At 46.1% G+C, this 24,920-nt stretch overlaps 1 protein-coding gene across 3 annotated transcripts in view; it reads right to left on the bottom strand.

The window, feature by feature from the left end:
* Nucleotides 1-983: 983 nt before the first annotated feature.
* The window catches only part of KCTD1 (potassium channel tetramerization domain containing 1), a 171,946-nt gene continuing 148,009 nt past the window's right edge, over nt 984-24,920 (bottom strand). For all 3 annotated transcript variants that reach the window (XM_045781935.2, XM_045781937.2, XM_045781934.2), the window contains exons 3-5: nt 22,138-22,282; nt 6,140-6,445; nt 984-1,994 (exon numbers count right to left, since the gene is read on the bottom strand). In XM_045781935.2, the coding sequence (XP_045637891.1) occupies nt 1,836-1,994; nt 6,140-6,445; nt 22,138-22,282 (610 nt within the window). In that variant the 3' untranslated portion in view covers nt 984-1,835. The remainder of the gene's footprint in view (nt 1,995-6,139; nt 6,446-22,137; nt 22,283-24,920) is intronic.

The following is a 24,920-nucleotide window of genomic DNA, read 5'->3' as shown; positions in this document are numbered from 1 at the left end:
TTACTAGTGTCCTCAGGCATAGACTTTTTTAATTTAAAAAAAGAAAGAAAGTTCAGGATGGAAATCGCCTATCACTACAGGAACGTCTCTGCAGCAGAAACACATTATGGTTTACCTGTCAATCTTACCATCATGCCAGGTTTATTGTGAGTGTCTGGAATGAGGAAGAGGAAGTAGGGAAGGGAGGTGAGTTCACAGAGGAGTGGGGTTCACAGAGGAGCCCCTGGAATCACTAATACCTCGGAAAAGCAGAAGGCTTAATTGCAAAGTGTTATTGAGACTTCAGGTTTCTTACCTCTAGGGCTAATAAGAAGGGACCATTCTGGCTCTTAGATTTTCCCTACTTCTTCCAGAGCCATAATGCCGTACTTTCTGGATTTTTCGGACAGGTGTTATGGTAGATTCAAGTTCGCTACACATTCTTTGTCACTCTCCCCAGCAGGAGGTAGATTTTATCTTCCCTCCCTTTGAATCTGGGCTAGCTCTGTGTCTACTGAACCAACAGACTGCCCCATTAAGTGCTCTGAGCAGTTCCCAGCCTGGCCTTTCAGAGCATGGCGGCTTCCGCTTCCTCCCTCTTGGAGAACTTGCACGGGGACGACACTCCCCCTTAGAACCCAGCCCCGAACTGGAACAGGGCCAAGCCACACAGAGAGGCCCTAAGCCAGTATAGATTGGCAGCCCATGGGAAAGCTATGTAGGACATCACAGCCCAACCTTGCCCTGTGATATCCTGGGCCACAGAAGCAGGCCAGCAAAGGCCAGGCCACTCAGAAGAACCACAGAATCATGAGAGAGTGTTGTCTTAAGCTGCTAAGTTTTGGCATGGTTTGCCCTACAGTGAGAGATAACTAAAGTTTATAAACAAAAAGTTCACGAGAAGGAAGATTATCTTGCTAACCAGCGCCAAGGAACAAAGCACAGTTTGACCTCAAAACTGGCGTCAGCTTTGAGGGCCTCTTTCTGATGTTCGACACAGAAAATTTAGAAAAAGAAAAAAAAAATCTCATTTTAATACAGCCTCATCCCCACACGTGTGTTTCACACAGACCTTATTTTTTAAACAGAGTTTATTGTATTTAATACATTATAAAATTTGAAAAATTGTAGGAAAGCAGCAGACTCAAACTGGAGCAACTCTAACAAGTAATAATTCTGGCCCCTTTGCAAAACTGATCAGTTTAAAAACAAAGTAATGTTCACATCTGTGAGGCGGACAAAAAAGTGTGACTTCTGTACAAACTACATGTAAAATTTCACGTCTAATGTCTTTCGAATACAGTGTGCTCATGAGTTTTTCTGAAGTCCTGCCCCGTCCCGCCTACAAGAGAGCACAGGAAACCTCCGTATGCAAATAAACTCATTCAAGGTGTTTTGTTGTTGTTTTTAAAAAAAAAAAAAAAAAGGAAAAAGAAAGACAAAGGAAAAGGAAACATGGATGGCTGTTGGCAATGGAAACTGTAAGGAGATGCGTCCTCCCTGCTCATGGCTTCTACACCGGTCAGGGGCCTCGGGAGGCCCAGGACACTTCACGGCCATCACAGCACCAACTGTAGCTACCACCTTTTTTAAACTTTTTTTTTCCTTTTTTTGCATTTCCTACCTTTTGACATATATATATATATTTATATATTTTTTTACACCTTGAGGATATCACTATTCCAATTGTTCCCATATGAATACAGGTGTGGTCTCTATTGGATATAAATGTGTCTTTTTATTCAATTTTAGGTCCAGGACTTGGTTTGCTGTCCCAACTGCACATAAATGTCCCTTCTTTGTTATTTGTTGTGTACGGTTTTCTTTTTTCCTTGTTGCATAAGAAATCTGTCCGTTCAGTCCAGAGGCTCCTGCTTTATCCGGATGACGGACGGCACGCGGGGCGTCCGCCGCAGCTCCCGCCGCAGGACATACTCGCTGAACTGAGACGAGTCCACGCCTCCCCCGCAGGAGCCCACGATTTCAAATCCTCTCTGCTGCAACCTCTCGAGGACCTGCACGGGGCAACACAACATCCTGGTTAGCGGGGACAGGGGTCCTCCAGCCACACCCACAGCCCAGAGACGTGTCCTGAAGTCTGCAGTCTTGTGCAGCCCGGCTCACTCTCACCTGACCCCCCAGCCGCTTGAGTTGCTGCATTCAAAGGAAGGCCTCCGGACGGAAGGGCAGGAGGGAGGGAGCACCGTTTCCAACACCTCCAATGCGCCTTTCCATGCCTGCCGCACACGTGCCAGTTCATTTAATGGTTGCGACCACCTGGCAGCACGGGTGGTCAGCCCATTTCATACGTGGGAAAACTGAGGCTCCAGGCATGGAAGTGATGCGACTGGGTTTCCAACCCAGGTCTGTCTGGCCTCGGATGCCACGTTTCTTGCAACGTGCAACCCTACCTTCTCTGGCAAAAGAGAGGGTTCCCATTTCAAATCTCATTTATCACGAAAATACCGTCTAAGAGATGATAAATGATATGGCCAGACGCTGATTTTATCCGAATTTACTCAGCCAGTGATTCATTTTCAACTCATTCACCCTCAGCTCTGCCACTGTTGAAGGCTGCCAGTATGAACTTAATATATTTCAGTTTGGAAGACGGATATCATTTCAATAGCAGAACAAATGGACTGCTGAAGACAGTCGAGGTTTATCTACAGGTTTTCAAGTTGATGGCATCTGAAATAGATTTATTGCCCTGTGTGCATTCAGGGAGGCAAGCATAATGCGATGGTTATATGTTGGAAAACACATCCAAAATAAAGATATTCTAAACTTCTCATAGAATAATCACTTCTCATAATCTCTTCAATTTGGAAATCAAATACCTAATGTCAGAAAGATCCCTGGGTCTGTCACCTGCATGTCTGACAGCCTTAAGTGTAGGAAAAAACTCCCGCACTCTTGGATGGGCAAAAATACGGACAAGTGATCTAGAGCTTCGTTTCCTTAGAAATCCACCAGACCTTGGACTTGCAAACATTCCCTGGGCTTCCGGGTATAATTAAATTAATTCTACACCACTCTAACGGCAAGACAACTCAATCATAGCTTAAAAAAAAAGTCTGGCTCAAGATTTTTTGGGGGGAATGAAGTGAAAGGTTACTAAATAACTTTCAAAATTTACTCAATGTAAGGTGAACCCTTACTGTTTCTCTTTAAATTATTATTTTTTGGTCACCTACTTCTCTGTGGATTATAATTTGCTATTTTGCAAAACGGCTATCTAGAGATTGGAAAACAATACAGTAGGCTTTCTAAAAACTCAAACTCCGAATGCTGGCACATTAAAAAAAAAAGTCCTTATGAGAACAAAAGGAACATTCTACCCTGCAGTGCTCTATTTCTGTAGCTAAATTCACAATGCATATGCACACCAGTCAGCAAAGGGACAGGATGAAGAAAACAATCCCTAAGTTCAAAATCAAGAAGTGCTTTGGTGGCAAGTTAATAAAAAGGTGAAGACCCGAGAGCCCACTCTGAGATTTCCCCCGAAGAGGCAGGAACATAGCCTGTCAGCAAGAAAAACCTCAGTTTGCTCGGCCAAACCACGGCACTGGAAAGGATTCTTTGCCTTGACCGGGAGACGAATTACAAAGGCAGAAGCTGTGAACAGTGGAGCACCTAACTCTGGTACTGTTCGTCTTGCAGCGTTGTTAGGTTGCTAAATTGTTAAATACAGAATTCCTGAAGCTTCCTCCCCAGGGGTCTGAAATGGCTAATATGATCATCATTCCACAGGACCCACTGTTGCCTTGGACGTGCTCAAAGCTTTTTTCAATGCCATGCACATAGCTTTGCTCCCTGGCCATTTCTTTTTAAACATCAATTTGTTAATAGCAAAACTCCTTAACATTAGTGATCACTTGAGAATATTAAAATCACTCCAGGGGTGGGGTGGAGTATCAAGTCTTGTGCGTCTTAGCCCAAAACTTTTGGATGCCTAGAGCACAGTGCCTGTTTTCTTGGTTGGTGGAGCAGGAAGCTAGAGTCCTTGACCATGTCATGGCTGTGTCACCGACGATGTTAATCCAGGTGAAAATGTCCTCATCTGACCAGACCTGAATAACTGGGAAACTCGTCAGGCATATGCCTTTACTCCATGGCCTGGGTGGTGGGGCTAGGTTTTTGTGTGAGACGTGGAGCCCTAGGGAAACAATGCTGTCATGGCTCTGATGGGTGCTGCCCCTGCCTCCATCTGGATGAAAGCTGGGGCAGGTTGTGTGTGTGGGAGGCAAAAGGCTTTCAGAGTTTTAGAGGCTGTGATAAATAGCAGAGGCCTCGCTCAGGAACACAGGGTGGTTCGGGGTGCAGCTCTAGTCCCATCCAACCCAGCGGCCGCCATGGTGCCTAAGAGCCCATGTCTTTCACCAGCGCTCCTGGGACACTGCTTCTGCCAGTGTCTCCTGCTCTGCTGTTCTCAGACATCTGTTCATAAATTTCTAAAATTATAAATAGTTGTGGAACAATCTTCAAGAGGAATGGCAGAGTGGGTGCTTCTAGTCTTTGAGCTGTGGAAGAGGTTTTGTTGGGTCAATCCTGAACAAAGTCATGGGCCCACTCCAATTAAAAAGAGCCAGGGGATGGGGCGCCTGGGTGGCACAGCGGTTGGGTGTCTGCCTTCGGCTCAGGGCGTGATCCCAGTGTTGCGGGATGGAGCCCCACATCGGGCTCCTCTGCTGTGAGCCTGCTTCTTCCTCTCCCACTCTCCCTGCTTGTGTTCCCTCTCTCGCTGGCTGTCTCTATCTCTGTCAAATAAATAAATAAAATCTTTAAAAAAAAAAAAAAAGAGCCGGGGGAGAACCCCAAGCCCTTACTCCATTGACTTCAAACCATTTTGAGTCATAAGATGGGGGATTCACAGTGCTTACCTGTTAGGGTTGTTCTAAGAAGACATGGCACGTACCACCCTTGGCCCACAGCTGCCACACATTAGTTAAGAAGATGAACACACCCACCAGCGTCTAAGGGACACAGTGCCTACCATGTGAACCAAACTTCTGAATGCCACCCCTAAGCCTCCTTCTCCCACAGACTTCTCTGTCTCAGAAAACAGCAATTCCATTGATCCAGTTTCCCTGTCAAAAATCTTCGTCATTGTTAGCTCTATGACGCTCAAGAGAACTCAGAACCAGACACTTCTCAAATACTGCTAACTGGTCCCCTTGCTTTTACTGCTTTCCATCTGCTGCTGGAGTATTCATTTTCAAATCTGAGTTACATCATGCCACACTTTTGCTCAAAATCTTCAAATGGCTTTCCATTTTACTCACACAAACAAATGATCCCAAACCAAAAGAAACCGAAACAAAAAGTCCCAGAGTGCTTACTGCCGCCCGAGAGGCAATCCATGATCTGTCTCGGGCCACCTGCTGGCCTCTTGTCTCAGCACTCCCTATCCCTGACACTTTCTTCAAGCCCCATGGGCTCTCCTGATACTCCCGACATGCCAAGCAGACCCCTACCTCGGGGTCGTTGCAACATGCTGGTCCCTCTGCCTGGGATATCTCATTCCAGCTGTCCTCTTCTCACCACCTGACCAACATGTCTTTTTTCTTTTCCTCATTAAACTTTTGTTTTAATGGGTCTCAACATTTCTGTTGGTTACTGTTTGTCCCCTCCCCCCCCCGCCCCGCCTCGCCATCTCCCCATCCTTCTCAGGATGTAAATTCTGGGAAAATAGAGCTATTGTCTCTTTCTTTGTTTTCTCGATCTCCAGTGCTCATAGCAGCACCGGGCACATAGGGCACATAGTTCAACAAATACCGTGGATCGACGGAGTGCGTAGAGGGTACACACACTTACCTACCCAACACAAGTGATGCCACGTGGGAGTTTCCCAGCTCCCCGGAAGGCACTGTGTGAAGGCAAGGTTAAGTAACAGCATTAAGAGTGACATTAGATGGGGCGCCTGGGTGACACAGCGGTTAAGCATCTGCCTTCGGCTCAGGGCGTGATCCTGGCGATCTGGGATCGAGCCCCACATCAGGCTCTTCTGCTATGAGCCTGCTTCTTCCTCTCCCACTCCCCCTGCTTGTGTTCCCTCTCTCGCTGGCTGTCTCTATCTCTGTCGAATAAATAAAAATAAAATCTTAAAAAAAAAAAAAGAGTGACATTGGATGCCACACAGTGGATGACAAGGCTATACCTGGACCGAGTTGAGGTGACAGTAGCCATTCAGTGGAAACCTAATGACATGCGTTGAGTCGTGATTCCAGCCTGCGTTGACAGAGTTACACATCACGTCGCCGATCTCTGGAAACACTTCTTCTATCAAGGATTTGTCACCACTGAGCGTGATCCTTTCTCCGAGGTCTGGGGCGACACGCACCACTAGGCACTCACAGGGCCTTGAAAAGCGACCAGTTTCTCTGTCCTGCTTCCATCTTTCCATCTCCAACAACATGGGCTGAAGCTGAAAATATTTTGCCTCTTCATATAACAAAGTGTAGTCCTGGAGGGAAAAAAAGGTATTTCACAGTGCAAAATACAAACATGAAGGCCTGAAAATGTCCACAGGTAAGGGGTGATTTTTCCCCCCTGTTATTTCAACAATCGAATCTGCGTGTAAATTTTTCACTCACCACACATATGTGCGTGCATTCATTCAGTGATGCTAAAAGGAGCTTAGGGGTATTAAGGGCCAGGCAGACCCTCTTCTAAATGCTCCCCATAAATTAAGGCCTGTACCCCCACAACTGCCCTGTGATTTTGGAACCATTATTATTCCCACGGTGCAGACGAGAAAACGGAGATGAGAAAGGCTGAACCCGTGACTTTTCTCTTTCAGCCCAAGAGTGCCTCTGCATATTTAAAATTCGTGGGGTGAAAATCCACTTTACGTTCTCACGACGGAGCCCCGTGTGGGTTGCGGTGAGGGAGGCGCAGGTGCACCACCCACGGGAGGTGCAGGGGGCGGCGCCAGCTGGGGGCGGGGCTGCAGGTGGTGGCGGGTGGGTGGGCGCTGCTTCTCCCTAAGCGTGGGTGCCTGATGTCTGATATCTCGGATGGGGGCGCGGGGGGAGGCTGCCATCCTCAAGTCAGCGAGCCAAACTAGCCCACAATCCCTGCAGGTCAGAGGTACTAGAAAGGAACCCCGTCCCTTTCTGAAAGCACAGCCACCATTCCCTGAGCATGGTTTCTTTTTCTCTTGCCTTAAGAACAAGTCTACTGAATTAAAGCAGAAATCTGGCCAGCAGGTATTAAAACACACACACAAATCGCTGAATGGGAGGACAAGGGAGGCTGAGGGGGAGGCAGCGACGTAGGAATGATGCTATCAAGCGGGTCAATATTATGTCTACACGTAGCTATGACCACAATCATCTCTGGGTGTGAGGCAAGTGGACACTTGTCCAGGCATGTTGACTGAGGACGTTTTAATGAGCTGACACAGGCGTGTCTGCCGTCCTCCCCCGGCAGGGGCTGGCAGGCGGTGCCTGGTGCCCGCAGCAGCGCCGACACCGGGAGCCCGGGGCCTGGGTGCTGCCAGGACCTCTGCTATCTGGATGGGATGGAGCGCAGAGACGATGACCACAGGAGAACGGTTTTATGTGGCACTTGTCTCTTTTTCTTGCAAATTAAGCACCAAAAGCAGAGGCAGTATTTGCGGCTTCCAGAGAAAAATGTGGAGAGGTGGGAAAGTGCCAGTGGACCTCTAGCTGGATCTTCCACTTTCTGTGTTGAGATATTTGGGCCAGGGGAAGATGCCATCCCAGACACTCCTCAGCGGAATGGACTGCTTCCAGATTCTGTCTTCTCCTGGCAACCCCATTCTTACAGGAGTCTTGGTTCCCTGCTGGAGAGGAGCCCGTGCTCTGATGATCTTCCTTTCACATCCTGGCACCTGCTTTGCCTCCCCACCCACGGGAGGTACTGTTTGTTTGAGGAGGTGAGAACTAAGCTGAGGTGTGGCCACTCTTAGGACAGCACTGGGGCCCCCTCCGCCAGCTTGAGGGCAGGATGGGGAGACCGGGGTTCCTCCCCCGTGTGGGGGCCTTGCGGTCTCTGAAGTACATCCCCTGTGAGATAGTGACCTTGCTCCTTTACTTACTTATTAAGATGACAGCTCTCAACGAGATTTGAAAACAGCATTGACAGGCAATAGAAGTGAGAATTTCTGCTACTGCATTTTATTTTCCTTTGAGAATGAAAAATTTTAGCACAAGGAAAAATCTGGACTCCAGTGAAAATATGTCATCAAGTCTTGAAATCTGAGACTGCTTAGAGCAGTCTTATTGACCAACCTTGACCTTACGGAGGAATCCTCTCAAACTCTGCTGAATAGTAACCATTAGCCTCTGATTAAATGCTTCCAGTGACAGGAAGCTTCCTATCTAAGAGGGCACGGCACTTACTTTGTTGGCCACTCTGATTACACTTCTGTAAACTTCTTGGTTAAAATGACCTGAATTTCCCTGTAGTTCCAACTTATTCAAATTCTGCCATCTGGGCTTACAGTGATCCTAAACTTTCTTTGACATGTGAACCCTTCACACATTTGAAGACAATGGTTATGTCTTAATACTATTCAGGCTGAAAATACCCAATCTTTTCAGCTCTTTCTCATTTGTTATGACTTAAAGGTCCTTCGATATCTGGTATGTCCTTGACTTTGTCAACATACTTCTCTGAAAACCCAAACCGGAACTGAACTTAACATTTCAGATGTGGTCTAACGAGTGCGCTGTAAAACCTTCGCTCGGCTGGACATTCTAACCACTCGTAGGCCTGCATTCATCTCCTACGGCTGCTGCAACAATTACCACACACTGAGGGGCTCAAACCACACAAATGTATTCTCTTACAGTTCTGGAAGCTGGAAGCCTAACATGGGTCATTAAGGTGGTGTTTCTTCTGGAAACTCTAGAGGAACATTCATATCCTTGCCTTCTGCAGCTTGCAGACGCAGCCCGCATTCCTCGGCCTGGGGTCCCGCATCAGTCCCGCCTCTACTATTGTCACATCTCTGACTCTGACCCTCCCGCTTCCCCCTTTCACTTGGAAGGACCCTTGTGAGCACACTGGGCCCACCTAGATGATCCACGATAATCTCCCCACCTCAAGACCCTTAACTTAATCACACCTGCAAAGTCCCTTCTGCCATGTAAGGTGACATACTCCTGGCTTCCAGGAATTACGACACAGACATCTTTGGGGGACCCATATTTGGCGCACCGCACAGCATAAGGCTGTATGAACCTTCTTGGCTGTCCTATTACCCTATCAGTTTACATTTTGCTTATAGTGATGTCTCCAGACCTTTTCACAGGAGCTGCTACTGAACGAGGTCTTCCTCTAACAGCATTTGTGAAAAATTTTTAAATTCTCCATTAGTTATCCCTCTTCAAATTGCCTACTGTAGGTTCTGGAATTTGTTTCAACATACTGAGAAAATGTAAATTCTTTCGTCCCATGTTCTGCTCCCACTCTCATTTTTTTGTCATTTTGAACCGGGTATTCTGTCTCTGTATGTGAATCATTTCTTAAAAGTAATGACAGGACAGGGCTACATACAGGCCTTGGTTCAGACTGATGCCCAGGTAATAAATTAAGACTCTGGATTCTGGCTATTCGAACCCCTATAAAACCTATAATTCTGAGATCAGCTGGCGCCCAATTGTGGCATTTGCTGGGTGTCTGGTTGAAATACCGTGCATTTGGGTGGGCCTCCAAGGGGAAGGCTGGACATGTGGGAGGGGCCCCAGTCTCCATACTGCCCAGAGACTCTCCTTAACTGTTTGGACTCCAGTCTCTTTATCTACAAAATTTGAGAGGAATAAATCACATTAAAGTTGTTACCAGGCCTGATATTCTGAGTCTATACCCATGACAATGTCCTGGTCCACAGGTCTGTCTACCATAACCTGAAGCTAGTAAGGCTGGCAGGACGTGGGGTGACAAACCCCCTATGGTGACTCTGAATCCTCACCACTTTCCTTTTCCCTCTGAATTCACAAGCCGCGTGGGTGTTCCACTCTGAGGTCTGGCCATGGACGGACAGACTGCCTCCCTATACAACGCTGCTCATGTTATCGTTCTCTGCTCCTGGAAAATTAGGGAAACACTGGCCCTTATTAGACTTTTGGCTCCACTCAGTGATTTCTCAAGGATTCTGCCAGTGGTTTTCAAAGTGTAGTTTAAAGAGATCCCTTGAAGGTCATCCCGTACCCTGGGATGTATCTCATGGGCCTGGCCTTGAACGACCTCCGGCCACCAGGCGATCTTGACCATCTCTACTTGGGTCTGGCTCCATCTCTTCCTTTACCGAGCCGTTCCCTCAGGTCTCCAGGGCGGAGTGCCGTCTGCGCTGGGGCAGCAGACGCCGGAGAGCAGCCGAGCACGCACGCTCCGCTTGGCCATCAGCCCCCTGACGCTCACTCGCCTCCGAGCGTCTGCCAGCTCAAGAACTAAAAAGCCCTCCTTGTTGTTGTTTTTACCATTTTCTGCATGGTTAAGCTCACACTGGCCATTCGTTTTCTTGGCAGGCTCCTTTATATTCGTCTTTCTCTACTTCCTAACACACGCTTCCAGTCTCGGCTCATCGGAGAAAGGCCCTGCAGAGCCGACTCAGGGCCCACGGCTGCTTTCCTTAGGAACCTCGTCCTCCTTCCCTTCCTCAATCAGGATCATTTAATTTCATTGTCTAAATCCCATCTATTTTAGAGTTTTTATCAAGTTTCCCTTTAGACTCTCTGACCTTGTGCTCATTTCCTTCTGCTCTCTGAATCTTCTGGAATCTTCTTTCCTTACACCTTGGTCCCTATCTGGCAAAACCCACCGTTCCTTTTTTTGGCTTTTACAACCTCTAACAGTTCAGTCTCCTATCCCCAAGGTATGAGGTGGAAATGAGCAGGACTTTATGGGGCAGCAGCAAGTTTGACCCCAGATTTTCTTTTCTTTTCTCTCTCTTTTTTTTTTTTTTAAGATTTTATTTATTTATTTGAGAGAGAGAGAGAGCATGAGCAGGGGAGGAGGGCAGAGTGGGGAGGGAGAGGGAGAGAGAATCTCAGGCCGACTGTGAACTGAGTGCAGAGCCCCACATGGGGCTCCATCTAACGACCCTGAGATCATGACCTGGGCCAAGACCAAGAGTTAGACACTCAACCGACAGAGCCACCCAGGCACCCCTGACCCCAGATTTTCTTTAGAGGAAAATGAACCCAAAGCATCCACGTTTGCTTTCAGCAAAGCAACTCCAGAATGTACTAGATGCCATCATTCCTCTGCCCTGCTTCCGTGCCAATTTTATCTTCTCTCATTTAGAAAGCATCGTTCATATTTCTTGCTTAGCCTCATATCCAGATAAAGGAAAATAGATTATTCAGACTTATTATCACGTTTAAATGACTTTAAAGTCCTAGAATACATATGTAAAAAAAAATTTTTTTTCTGAGATTTTTTCTGAGTGGTTTTTTTGAGGCATAGGAAGATCAAGATGCCATTTAATAGAAGAATAAATTGAGCCTTGCTAAGACCCTGGAGATAGGTACATGGAACAAGAAGGTAAATATGGGTGGACTCCCAAATGCAAATGGACCGTATTTCAAAAGCTTATTTCTGGATTAAATATTTGTAATTCAGAAAACATTCTCCCTAGAGGGGGGAAAGGGATATACACCGTGCATTAGTTTCTAACGGCTGCTGGAAGAAATTACCATAAATTTGGTGGCTTAAAACAACACAGACTCACTCTTGTACAGTTCTGGAGGTCCGAAGTCTGAGATGGGGCTTAGGGCTAGCTCGCTGAGCTGCAGGCCAGGACTGCCTTCCTTCAGAAGGCTCTAGGGGACAGTGACGTTCCTGGCCCTTTCCAGCATCCGGGGGCTGGCTGCATTCCTTGGCTCATGGCCAACAATCACATTATTTCCTTCATCACCTCTTCTCTGACTCTGACCCCCCCTCCCTCCTTCACTTATAAGGACCTTTGCGATTCCACTGGGCCCACCTGGATTATCCAGGATAATCTCCCCATTTCAAGACTCTTAATCACATCTGCAAAGTCCCTTTGGCCACATAAGGTCATCTATTCTGGGGATTAGGATGTGGACCCCCTCGGGGGTCATTATTCAGCTCACCGCACACATTTACTGGTTCCACCAAACAGTTCAGAGGCTTATTTCACTCCTCGTGGCCTTGAAGCTTCACACAGTAGTTGGCACGTCCTTATACTCAAAAGGCAACTCAGTCACTTGTTCATTTTAAAATCTGCTAATGTGCCAGACGCCATGCTAGATGCTGTGGGTACAAAGAGGGTTTTTCTCTGGGCAACGTGTCCAGTTAGTCCCGGGAGCTCCAGCAGCTCTTCCGCACAGTTCCTGGGCCTCCCAGGCAGTGCTCGGCTCCGCAGAATGCAGGGGAAGTATAGGTCAGGGGGCCGGCAAAGCAGGGCCACCAAGAGAATAAGGGAAATGAAGGAGTTTATATTTTACATTTCAAAAATAGAATCCAGGTAGTAGTGATAAGAGAAAAAAAATCTCTGCAGGACTTAACTTCCTTTAGTTTTAAAATTTTGGGTTTTTTTGTTTTGTTTTGTTTTTGGTTTTTTTGGTGGGAGGTGGGCCACCATAGATATCCCAGTATTTCAGGTTGGGGTGCCTAGAATTCTTAGTTTCCCTGGCTCTGCAATACCTTCTTCTTCTTCTTCTTCTTCTTCTTCTTCTTCTTCTTCTTCTTCTTTTAAAGGACTTAATATTTTTACAGCCGTTTTAGGTTCACGGTTAAAAAATTGAGGGGAAAGAGGCCCTGGGTGGCTCAGTCGGTTAAGGCTGACTCTTCGTTTCCACTCAGGTCCTGGTCTCAGGGTCGAGATAGAGCTCTGCTTGGGGTTCCATGCTCAGCATGCTCTGTGGGGAGTCTGCTTCCCCTCTCCCTGTCCCTCTGCCCCTGCCCCCGCTCTCTCTCTCTAAAATAAATAAAATAAAATCTATAAATAAATAAGTAAATAAATAAATAAAATTGAGGGGCAGTCCAGAGATTTCCCATACAACCCCTGTCCCCACACACCCACAGCCTCCCCATTCTCAACATCTCCCACCAGAGTGGTGCACTTGTTACAACTCATGAACCTACGTGATCACCCAAAGTCCACGGTTTATACGAGGATTCCCTTCTGCTATTGTACATTCTATGGGTTTGGACAAATGTACAATGACATGTACCCACCATTAATGGTACCATACAGAGTAGCTGCACTGCCCGAACCTCCTCTGTGCTCTGCCTGTTCATCCCCCCCCCCCCACCTCCCTTTCCTTTCTTCAAAGCCCAAAAGACTGGCCCACTTGCTCCTTTCCCTGCCACCGTGTGAGACTTCTGGCCAGGAGGCCTCCTTCCCAGCCAGCAGCGCCAACTTCCAGCTTCTCCTGACTACTCTTATTTTTCCGGGGGTTTGGGGGGAGGATATCCAGCCTGACGTTTAGCCTGATGGCTGGTAAAGGAAACAGAAGCAGCGGCAGGGTGTCTCCTCTCTATCCGACCACTGTCTCCCTCCCCTAGCACTTCTCGATCTCCTAGAGAAAGGTAAGGTAGACACAGGTGATAATGATGGGGTGTCAGTGGCAGAGCTGAAAGCAGATCGATCTGCATTCTCAAGCCACACCCTGGCTTGGCAAGTCACCTGGATACTAACTACAGGGGTGAGGCCCGGTGTGTAGGGTGGGGCGAGGGCAGGGGTTAGAGATGCTATCTGAGAACGTGCCGGGGCTGCTGGCAGGCTGTTCTGCCTGCCTCCCAGTCCTCCTCTTTGGGTGCTGTGGCTAGCCTTGCCTCTGAGAGAATGTCCTTGGGAGAGGGAGGTAAGTGGCCCTGGGCAGGGGTTCTAGGAGTCAGAGTCTCTGCACCAGGGATGCAAATAGTAGGCGGCAGCCGCTGAGACTATAGGCTGGGGCAGCCGTCCTAAATGGGCACTCTCGGAGGTACTGGAGAAGAAGAGACTTCTTGGGGGTCTACCCAGCTCACCACTCTGCCTTCTCCAAGAACGTCCTATCCCCGAGAGTGAGTACCTAGAAGCCACGTCTGCTTGCCACAGCGGACTGGCTGAAGCAGAAGCCTGGGAGCCACTTGAGCCAATCAGCTGGTCTCTGCAGAACCAAGGAAGGGGAAAGAAACCCCAGGCACTGGTGCGGCAGAGCCACAGGCATCACTCCAGGAGTGTGTGACCTCCCACGTCTGAGGTCCTGAGTTGCCCTGGTATTTCCACCTCTGAGAGAATGCTCCTGCTAATGCTGTGAGATAAGTTAGTATCCTTCCCATAAAAGCTTCCTTTGTCTCTTTCTTCCTGGTTCTCACCTGGGGCTAATTTTGACCCTAGAGGGTATTTAGCCAAGTCTAGAGACATTCTGATTGTCCTGAGAGAGGGGGTGGGTGCTGCTGGCACATGGTGGGTGGAATACAGGGTCCTGCTCGACACCCTACAAGGCACAGGACAGCCCTCCACAGACAATGAGCTGGCTCAAAACACTAACAGCGCAAGATGGGAAACTCTGAGCTTGACCGGGATCATTTTGGTGGCAACGTAAGGAACACAGAACTCACCCTGATCGACGGTCAGGCCTCGCATCACTAACCACTGCGCTAGCATTCAAACACATACGGTTACTAGTAACGTGATGCACTACGAAGCATACGGTATCACCGAGATGGATGCCCACCAACCTGTGTAACCTAAACCATCGGGCCTTCCCAGATAACCTGCGTTTACAGGAAATCAGAGGCGAGAGCACTGAACTCAACTACCTGCGATAAGGCAGCCAGACAATCCAGAAGGGGGGACGTGGGGCACCTGGCCTGGTTTCTCCAGCGAGTCGGCGTCATATAAGAAGTGACAGACTGTGCTAGGTAATAAAAGGAAGGACCATAATTGGATTCAATATGTGGTCTCACATCAGATTCCATCTTGGAAAAACCACCTGCAAGGGACATTTTGGGGTCAAGCAGGGAAATCTGAATATGGTTCCAGTATTAGAGAAAATCCGATTTTACTGAAATAGGAAGATAGAGATTATTGTCTGAAATAAGGATAGAAAAAGATCCCAAGGGCCAGGCATGCATGAAGGTTTTAATACTGGCAATCTCCAAGAGGTGGGTACGTGGGGCTTACACATTTTTCAAATTTTCTACAATGTGCATATCCTTTTCTATAATATTAACAGGTTATTAGAAATAATGAATACATTTTAAACCTAAGCCAGGGATAGGTAAGTTGTGGGCTGTCTGTTAGCAAATTTTTCTTTATCTAGGAAGGGTGGACATTCATCAGAGACCACAAAAGATGCTCGCAATGTGGGGGACATTTACCAAAGGTGCTCAGAATACAAGGCTAGAAAGAGGTAATTTTTTGTGGTTCCCCATCAAAAAGGGAACCAAAGTTCTGGACTCCTGGTGTACTGGGAATGACAACTGTGTGTGTGTGTGTGTGTGTGTGTGTGTGTGTGTGTGTGTGTACAACACATGTGCATAAGCAGAAAACAGAGCAACGATGGGCAAGTCAGTATCACTGGGAGGAGTGGAAATGAAGGGAAGGAAGACAGTCACCTCGACAGTAAAACAGTGCAGACAAGCTCTACGATCACTTATCAGAGAACACACTCCAGCGGCTTCCAATGGGAGCAGGGCACAAGCAGCGGCCACTTCAATGGTGCTCTGGAGTATGAAATGATCTAAATTGCTAAGTGGGGACCTAGCTCATACAGCATATCTGCGGAACGGCATTTTCAGGGGGGGCAGGATGCCATGATGTCAACGTTGCATGCATTCGCTCAACCCACCATTAAACAGCTGGACAAGGAAGCCAGAAATCAGGAATGCTTTCCCTCCCAAACCCAGTTAAGACAGATTCTCTCCTGCTGTGTCCCTTCTCCCAGGTCAGGAAATCGCCTCGGACGAGGAAGCAAGCACCTAGAACGCTGTTCAGGGACAGGCCGACCGTGAGCTCTTCTGCATGCGCGCCTGCGCTTGTGGGCGGCACAAGCTGCTTTAATTCCACCATCAGCCACGGGAGCTGGACGGCCACCTCAGCTTCCACTCTCCTGCTGCTCCTCCGGGTTCCAGAATGCCCCGTAATTTACAGCCTGTCGCCGGGAGGTTCCATGGGAAACATTTCAGGGCCCTGGGAGACGTGAGTTTCATTTGACAAGCTTTTTGTCTTTTTCCCCAAGTGTGGGCTACAGCTAAATCCTTGGGCAATTAACGGGTAGGTTTTGCACTTAGAATTGATGAACAGCACGTCTTGCAGGGCTCTGGAATCCTCGGGGAGCTTGAAAGGTGCAGAGAAGCAACCATCCCCATCCTAGCCCATTGGGTAGACCCTCAAGGGCCTGTCCTCAGGGATCGGCCGCAGCTTAACTCGCATGAGGAAGTCTGTCTCTCAGCATCTCACTTGAACGCTCTTGAAGCACAAAATGACACCTGCCACATCCGAACGTGTTCGAAATCCCTAGCTCCATTCCTGGGCCAGACTGCAACTCACGGCAAACGGCTGTCGTCACGTTCTAACTGGAATTCCCTATCAGTTGCTCTGTATTTCCTGGAGTCTGCCTCTTTTTTACTCAAGGGATGACAAATGAATATTTTACCCTCATACGTTGCTTGGGATGATGGTATTATACACACGTTTTATATCTGCCCTTTCGTCCTGTAATTAGCGTACTGCCTACTTACATTTAGCTTCTGGTCTCCTGTGACTCTTTTGACCCTTTTCTGCTGTATTTAAGTTAATTAATACTAAGAAATTATCATGTGCCCAGCACACAATGTCCTTTAGAAAACCATAAAAACGTCCCTGCCTGTGAGACCCTTACAAAGAAGAGAGTCCCGTTGGGGCGCCTGGGTGGCACAGCGGTTAAGCGTCTGCCTTCGGCTCAGGGCGTGATCCCGGCGTTATGGGATTGAGCCCCACATCAGGCTCCTCCGCTATGAGCCTGCTTCTTCCTCTCCCGCTCCCCCTGCTTGTGTTCCCTCTCTCGCTGGCTGTCTCTATCTCTGTTGAATAAATAAATAAAATCTTAAAAAAAAAGAGAGAGAGAGAGAGTCCCGATATACACATAAGGTCGCCAGAGTTTGAATGTAAGAAAGTGTATGACCAGGTATGGGGTAGGAACCGGAATCTGGGGTGAATGTGGGACTCACTTCATTCGTTTATGTATCCATCCGTGCACTCATTCACTCACGCCATAAATATTCACAGGCTGAGTCCGTGCCAGGGCTGAGCTAGTGCGACAGTCGCGGCTGGCCAGCTTCCCCGACAACTATTCCCAGCCCCATCCCTTGCTCATTTCTCTCACTACAGAGGCTAAAAAGGAAAAACACCCCTTTCTCAGCCTCCTTTGCCTACCAGGGAGGCTCCGTTCTAGCCACTGACCGATAAAGGAAAAGTCTCCTGGGGAATCTTCTGACAAGGACAAAAACTTCTGAGTTAAAAAGGCTTTCGCCCCATTGTCCTGCCTTGAATGAGGATGTGATGCCTGGAGCTGCGGCAGGCACCTTATGACCTTGAGGTGACAAGCGTGAGGCCAGGACGTCAACACTGAGGATGGCAAAACAAAATGAGAGTCCTGTTCCTTGAGGACACCACTGAGCGGACACCATTGTCAATAACCATGGACCTCTGACTTCTTATGTGAGAAAACAACAAATCTCCATGCGTTTAAGGCACTGCTCACTGGCTATTCCAACACCTGCAGCCAAAAGCATGGATAACTTACAGTTGCGTATACAGTGCCGAACAATGAAGACCAGTAATGACAAGTGTACGTGTGTGACCACGGGGAGAATCGCAGGGTGCACGCAAACCTAAGCTGGACGAGGCAGCGATGGCATAGTGATGGATACAATGAGCTCTAATGACAAATAAAGGCCAGGAAAAGAGCATTAGGCAGACAGAATGGCCTCTTTGAAGGGGGCAAGAACATGGTGTGCTTGTGGAACTAAGGAAAATCCTGTATGGCAAATGTGTAGGTGGGGGGGGTGGACAGCAGGGGTCAGAGCCTTCTGGGCCTCGTGGGCTCTCGACAAGGATGTGCTGCTTTGCTCCACGAACAATGAATGGGAAGCCTCTGCAGAGTTGTAAGCAGGAGCAAGCCATGGTAACACTATTTTTTTTCAGAAAGTGTCCCTTGGTAAGGGATGGGGTGGGAGATGGTGGAGAAGGGGGAGAGGGAGGAGCACAGTATGGCTGTAAAAGGGCAACAGGAGGGATCCTTGCCATGACGGAAATGTTCTGTGCCTTGATTGTATCAAGGTCAACATCCTGGTTGTGCTGTTGTACTATCATTTTGCAAGATGTTACTATTGGGGGGAATTGGGTAACACAGGGTCTATTCTTTTTTTTTTAAATTTATTTTAACAGTTCTTTTTTTTTTTTTTTAAGATTTTATTTATTTATTTGACAGAGATGGAGACAGCCAGCGAGAGAGGGAACACAAGCAGGGGGAGTGGGAGAGAAAGAAGCAGGCTCATAGCGGAGGAGCCCGATGTGGGACTCGATCCCAGAACACTGGGATCACGCCCTGAGCTGAAGGCAGACGCTTAACCACTGTGCCACCCAGGCGCCCCAGGGTCTATTCTTTCTTACAACTACGTGTGAGTCTACAATGATCTAGAAATAATAAGTCCAACGAGAAAGTGTCTCCCAGTTTCAATATGGAGAGTAGATGCGAGGAGGAAAGGGGGAAAGAGGGAAATCAATTATGAAGCTACTCCAAGCTACTCCAAGTCATCCAGAGAGCTGAGCCTTGGACAGGGAGGTGGGATGAGAAGAAGGAATTGATTCAAGGAGTATCTGGAAGGTACTACGGACTGGCTCGCTGATGGATCGTGTGTGGGAGGTGAAGAAGGGACAAAGTGCAGAATGACTTCCAGGTTCCTGCCTACAGCAGGCAGGTGGATTTGGACATTTTTGCAGAGATGGGACACAAATCAAGGGAGCAGGCTCCAGGGTGGTAGCGGGGTGGGGGAGGCGGGCATGCGGGTATGGCCAGTTTATGATCAGGGAGCTTGAGGAGCCAAGGAACTCTCCACATAGACATTCTGAGTGGTCACTGGGAAATGCAATCACCTTAAAATAGAACTAAAAGTGAAATGTCCTTCCTTCACCCTTTCCCCAATTCCACTGCATTCCTTCTAGGAAAACATGAGTGATAAGGAAAACGGTGGCCCCCCACGGTTGCCATAACACACTTTCAGCCCTTCCTTTCCTACTCACTGACTTGCTCCCCCACGCGGGAAGTCCACACCTGACTGGTGAACACCTGCCATCAGAGGCGCCAGGTCTGATGACTGGCGGGGGGCCACTGCTGAAGCCTGTGTCCATGTACAGCAGGCCCCCTCCTCTCCTTCCTCCTCTCACGCCCTGTGTCCAGGGCAGAACTCAGCCCCATTTCTTGTCTCCACGTGGGGCCAGGGCCTGCTTTCTAGAAGCAGTCCTGACTTTCTTCCTAGCTCTCTGCTCCGCCTGCAGCTGGTGCGAGGCCTGCTGCCGCCACCGGGCCAGCTCTCTCTGTTCCTGTCTGAGCGGGTGCGCCCCCAGGCTTACACTAAGGGCTGCAGGCGGGAGACCTCCCTCTGGCCTCTGCAGAAGATGCCTGCCAGCGAGTGAGGGGAAGGCAGGAAAGAGGTTCGAAAGTTGGCACAGAAAGAAAAAAACGACACATTGAAAATTACCCTTGCAAACCGTCCAGGAAGGTGCCATCTGAGAAGCAGACTCCCAATATGTTTTCCTTCCTGAATTGGAAGACATCACCACGGATAAAGCAGCTGACTTTCGTAAAGAGCCATGTTGCACAAACCCACTTCGTCCGTCTGTAAAGCCCGAATGGCACGCAGCACCGTCAGAGGCACGCTCTGGGAGGCCCCTGGGTGCTGCCGCGGGTGGGGAAGCCACGGGGTCACACGCTGCCACCGGCTGATTCCAGGGCGGCCGGAAGTGCCCGCGCTAGCTGCAGTTCTCACTCTTTCTCTCCCATTTTCTCACCAAATGTATACTTGGCAGGTGCCCCACTGCTCAAAATCCTGAAGGAGAGGATGGACGGAGCCCCCCAGAGTCCCTATTAATTTGGGATCTAACCTTCTAGATCTTTTCCGTGCCTTTACGCACACATATTTTTTACACAAATACAAATATGGCCATGCATCTGCTGAAACTTAGTATTTTCAATGAATAATAAAATCTTGGTGATTTTCTCCCAACACATTAGATAATAAACCTATTGGTCAGTATGTACCATTGCTGAATATTTTTTTTAGTTGTGTCAAGTTTTTGCTATTACAAATAATATGACCACAGTAAACATCCCACGTACATATATCTTGGCATATTTATGCAATTGTGTCTAGAAAATAAATTAACAGACTCTGAACTGCTAGATCAAAGAGTATGTATGACTGAAAATTTAAAAACTGCTGAATTGCCCTCCAAAAATGTCTGTTCCCAACCATGATGTATATCCCCGACACTTTATATTCACAATTTTTTACATTTTTGCCAATCTGACAGATCTCAATTTTTGTTTCTTTGATTCTACAGAGATTAAACATCTTTTCAAATGTTCATTGGCAATTTCTATTTTTTTCTTTGGGAGATTTTTGTTTCTATCTAAAAATGTTTTCCATTGGGTTGTATGTTTCTTGTGGATTTTAGAACTCTTTTATTAATGATATTAATCTTTTATTGCAAATATTTCCTGTAGTCTAACACTGGTCTTTTATTTGTATGTGGTGTCTTTAATTCAACTTTATTTTTTAAAGGCTACGTTCTGGGTGTTAAGTCTTCCTCAGGTAGGCCCTCTCTGCCTCAAAATTATGCTTTCAGAAATTCCTTTAGATTTTTTTCTGATATTTTTTATAGTTTTAAATTTTATGTTCATTTCTGGAATATCTGTGAGCTTATGATATGAGATAGGGCTTTGGCTTTACATTTTTTCCAAATGTCTCTGTGCCAACTATTTCAGTGCCAATTACGGATTATTCCTTTGTTTTCTCATTGACTGAATTACCACCTTTATAATATATCAAATTCCTTTATACACACATCTGTCTCTGCACTCTGTTCTTCTCCACTGATGTATTTGTCCATTTCAGCCCAGTCAGGATCACACGTTTTAATTATTCTAGCTCTATAGTACGTTCTGATGTCTGGCAGGACACATCCGCCACAGCCCACCATTACCACTACTATCATCATCCGTAATAATTTATTTAGCTATTCTTAACCTCTGTTTCTTCTACATATATTTTATTAATGGATCAAATTTCATTTAAAAAAAGTTTGTGACTTAAATGGGTTTGTGCTGAATTTATCATCTGGGGACGGGTGACATCTTAACAATATCGAGGCTTCCCATCCCAGAACACAGAATTTCCCTTCATTTATACAACTCTTCTTTTATACTTTATGTAGAGATTTGCAGTGTTCTTAATCCAACTTTGCCCATTTCTTGTTAGGTTTGTTCCTAGGTATTATAAATTTTGTTGTTATTGTGAGTGGTATATCTTTCCATTATATCTTATGATTGGCTCTTGCTATTCTGTAGAAAAGCTATCGATGGTGATACTGATCCTGAATGTAGACGCCTTAATGAGTTCTTCATTAGTTCTAACAGTACTTGGTTGATTCTTTAAAATCTATTTAAAGAATATTAACAGCTGCAAAGATTACATTTGTGTATATTTCCTTCTAATATTAACACTTTCTGTTTGTTCTTCTTGTCTGGTTCCATTGCCTAGCGTTGCCAGCATAACATGAGACTAACACTTGTTACTAACTTCAAAGGGAACAATCTAAAATTTTACTGTTAAGTATTAATACTTTCTTTAAATATCTGGGAGAAAAAGTCTTAAGCTAAGGAGGTTTTCTTTTATTTCCTACCTTACTAAGACTTAGCAGAAGTAAGCTTTGAATTTAATCAACTTGTTTTCAATGTGTTAAAATAAATTATAATTCAGTCTTTAAACAAAATCAGTCCTCTTCTGGTCACATAAAACTTTAATGACCATATCCTCTATTTTACGAAGACGGTGTAACCATGTCAGAAACCTTTGATGCCGTGAGAGTTGGTATACATTAAAAACGTGGAGCTTGAAATGTTCTGGGGGGAGCGCATCAAAACAAATCACATATTTAATGCTATTGGTAATTTAACGTGAATCCCTCACCTTGAAATCATCAGGAATGAGGAGTTTTGATGTTCGTAGAAAATTCAAGATATATCTGAACATCTGTCCATCTCTGTCAATGAAATAATGCTGTTTGAGACTGTCCAAAACAATGGGCTCTGTACCATCAAAAAGTCTTCCGATTCTGTGATAGAAAAGAGGGAACAGTGAGAACAATTAGAATCGATTGTTTGGCCGCTAAAACTAAGAGCTACCGTTTTGTGTCACTGTCAAAGGTAGCAGTTTCAAAGATGGCAGTCAGGAAACATCACCCGATACGTAGTTATGCTTCTCTGAGAAGTACTGGTCCTTGCTTGATAAATATTTCAGGGCCAGACAATTCAAAATAGTCTCAGGCTTTCTCAAGTAAATCCTTTTATTCACTGTCTGGTACCTGTAAAGAAAATGTCCCTGACATGGTGATTATGGCTCAGTGCTGTCACTGTGATGGAAGAGTATGTCTTTCCCCTGGGTTACTTAAAACCACCTTCTCTGCTACTTAAAAAAAAAATGTTATTGCTCCAAAGTGTCTTTTAAATAGATTCTGTGGAGAAAGCAACTGTGTTTTTAAGAAATCTGTTTTCTGAGCTTTCCCCACCCATGAATCACAAACTTTCCAAAAATAAAGCAATGCCTATATGCTAACATCTACATTTAATTATAGAAAGGAATCACTGAAAATATCACTCGTCTAGGAGAATATGTTTTCCATTAACAATATACAGTCTAGTTTCTTAGGTCTCAGCAAAAATCATTTGTCACAGCCAGGCATTATTATAAAAAATAAATATTTGACCACCCCCAAAATATGACTTAGTACTGGAACATGAGTGGGTATGGGTAATTTTTAAAATCAGGAATCCACAGTATGTTTTTCCCATTTATAGAGTTAACATTTGAACAGTGTACTACAGTTAAAGCATTCTGCATCCATTCATTATCATTTGTCCCTTTAAGGATGGCTGAACCTACATACTTTAGGATATTTTCCGTTAATACAAAGTGGTCACATCTGCACCATAAACAAGTAGACAGCTGGCTAATGACAAACAAATATCCTGTATCAGAAAATAGAATTTACACTCGAGAAATCACTTCCTGGACCAAAAGGTGCATTGTACTTTTTCATTTCGAGCGTAGGTAGGCAAATGGCTCTGCTTTTTCATGAGAAGCTTTTTTGGAACTCATACAGTCTCTCTCTGATGTGGAACATCATTTTATTGCTTTGAAGACAATTTTGAAATCAAATGTTGATGTGACAGAGGTAATGGTAAATCAGTACTCTCACTGCTCCTAAAATACAACAAACAAACCAACAAATAGAGAAGCTGCTTCCCCTCCTTCCCCCAAAAGAAAAGCTTGGGCATTCGTTTCAATAAAAATCTTTTAAAGATAATTAGAAAACTCATGTCCTACCCGAAGGTAGTAAGTGCAAAGAAGAAAGCAACTAATTACAGTCAGGTCGTATTTCTAAAACTCAATATATTTTTCTCAGCTGATGTTTTTGTCCAACTTTCCATGAATGGAGGGTGATTCACAATTCCTTCCTTCCACACTTTATCCCGGGTGTGGCTCCCAACCTAGGACTCCTTCACTGCCTGCAACCTTGTCATTCATTTCCCATTAACACATCAATCAAACAGGCTCCAGAAATGACAGTGAAACTAAAACACACTTAGTCACTTATTTATAGTGTTTCCAGGACAGTTTGGTGTAGGATGGGAAAGAATGAGCCTTGTTTGCTTATTACTAAGACATTTTACTCTTCATTGTGAACATGATAAATTTACGGTTGACAGGCGAAGAAAACAGAGCTCTATTTATTAAGTGCTGTCCAGATAGCATGCACTATCCTTAGCACTTCATGGATGTGAAGGATCCATTATCCTCCTTTTAAAGATGAAGAAATAGGCTCAAAATGATGAGTAACTTGCCCAACTAGTTAAGTAGCATTGGGGGATTTGTGCAGTCTGTCTGATCTTAAAGGGGCCTCCCTACAATGAATGGAATGAAAAGAATGACCACTATGGAGGAAAGCTTTCGGTCTAGAGTTTTTACTTTCTGTCTTCTGTTTGTTTAGCAAGAGCTTTGCAATGAAATCCAAGTGTGTATATTGATTATTTTTGTGGCCTGTAGTATATGGGTATCAGTGACTGCAAGTCACTTTAGTCAAGAGATGAAACGTAAATATTTTATTCTTAAATAAATCCTATGCTTATTTTCTTATAAGCTCATTTTCAAAACCCAGACCTGGAGGTACTCGGGCACAGCATGAGTGATTAGTAAATCTCTACCGAGTCAATGAGTAAAGGAGTGACTGAGTGGTGAGGGGAATTGGGCTCGGCCCTTTCCTAGCTGTAATCTGGGGGAATCGGCTTCTCTGTATCTCCATCTCTCTTATAAATGTGTTTCTGGGCGCCTGGGTGGTTCAGCCGGTTAAACCTCTGCCTTCCGCTCAGGTCATGATCCCCATGTCGTGGGATCGAGTCCCCCATGAGCTCCCTGTTTGGCCGGGAGCCTGCTTCTCCCTCTCCCTCTGCCCCTTCCCCCCTGCTTGTGATCTCTCGGTCTATTAAATAAATACAATCTTTAAAAAAAAAACCAAAATGTCTGTTTCTTTTATAAAATTGCCATTTTTCTTGGGGTGTATGATAAAATCAAATGGGGTCATGGCACGCTCACAAAGAGCACAGCAAGAGAAGGTATCCCAAACTAGCCAACAAAGCTTTCTATGAAAGCACATCTCAGAAGACCGCAGGCAATAGAAGGAACAGGATTTAGGG

The sequence above is a fragment of the Ursus americanus genome, chromosome 19 (genome assembly GCF_024610735.1).
Source record: "Ursus americanus isolate L20-20 chromosome 19, mUrsAme1.1.p, whole genome shotgun sequence".
Classification (NCBI taxonomy): domain Eukaryota; kingdom Metazoa; phylum Chordata; class Mammalia; order Carnivora; family Ursidae; genus Ursus; species Ursus americanus.
The sequence above is the reverse complement of the archived record's forward strand: the minus strand, read 5'-3'. Positions and strand labels throughout refer to the sequence as shown.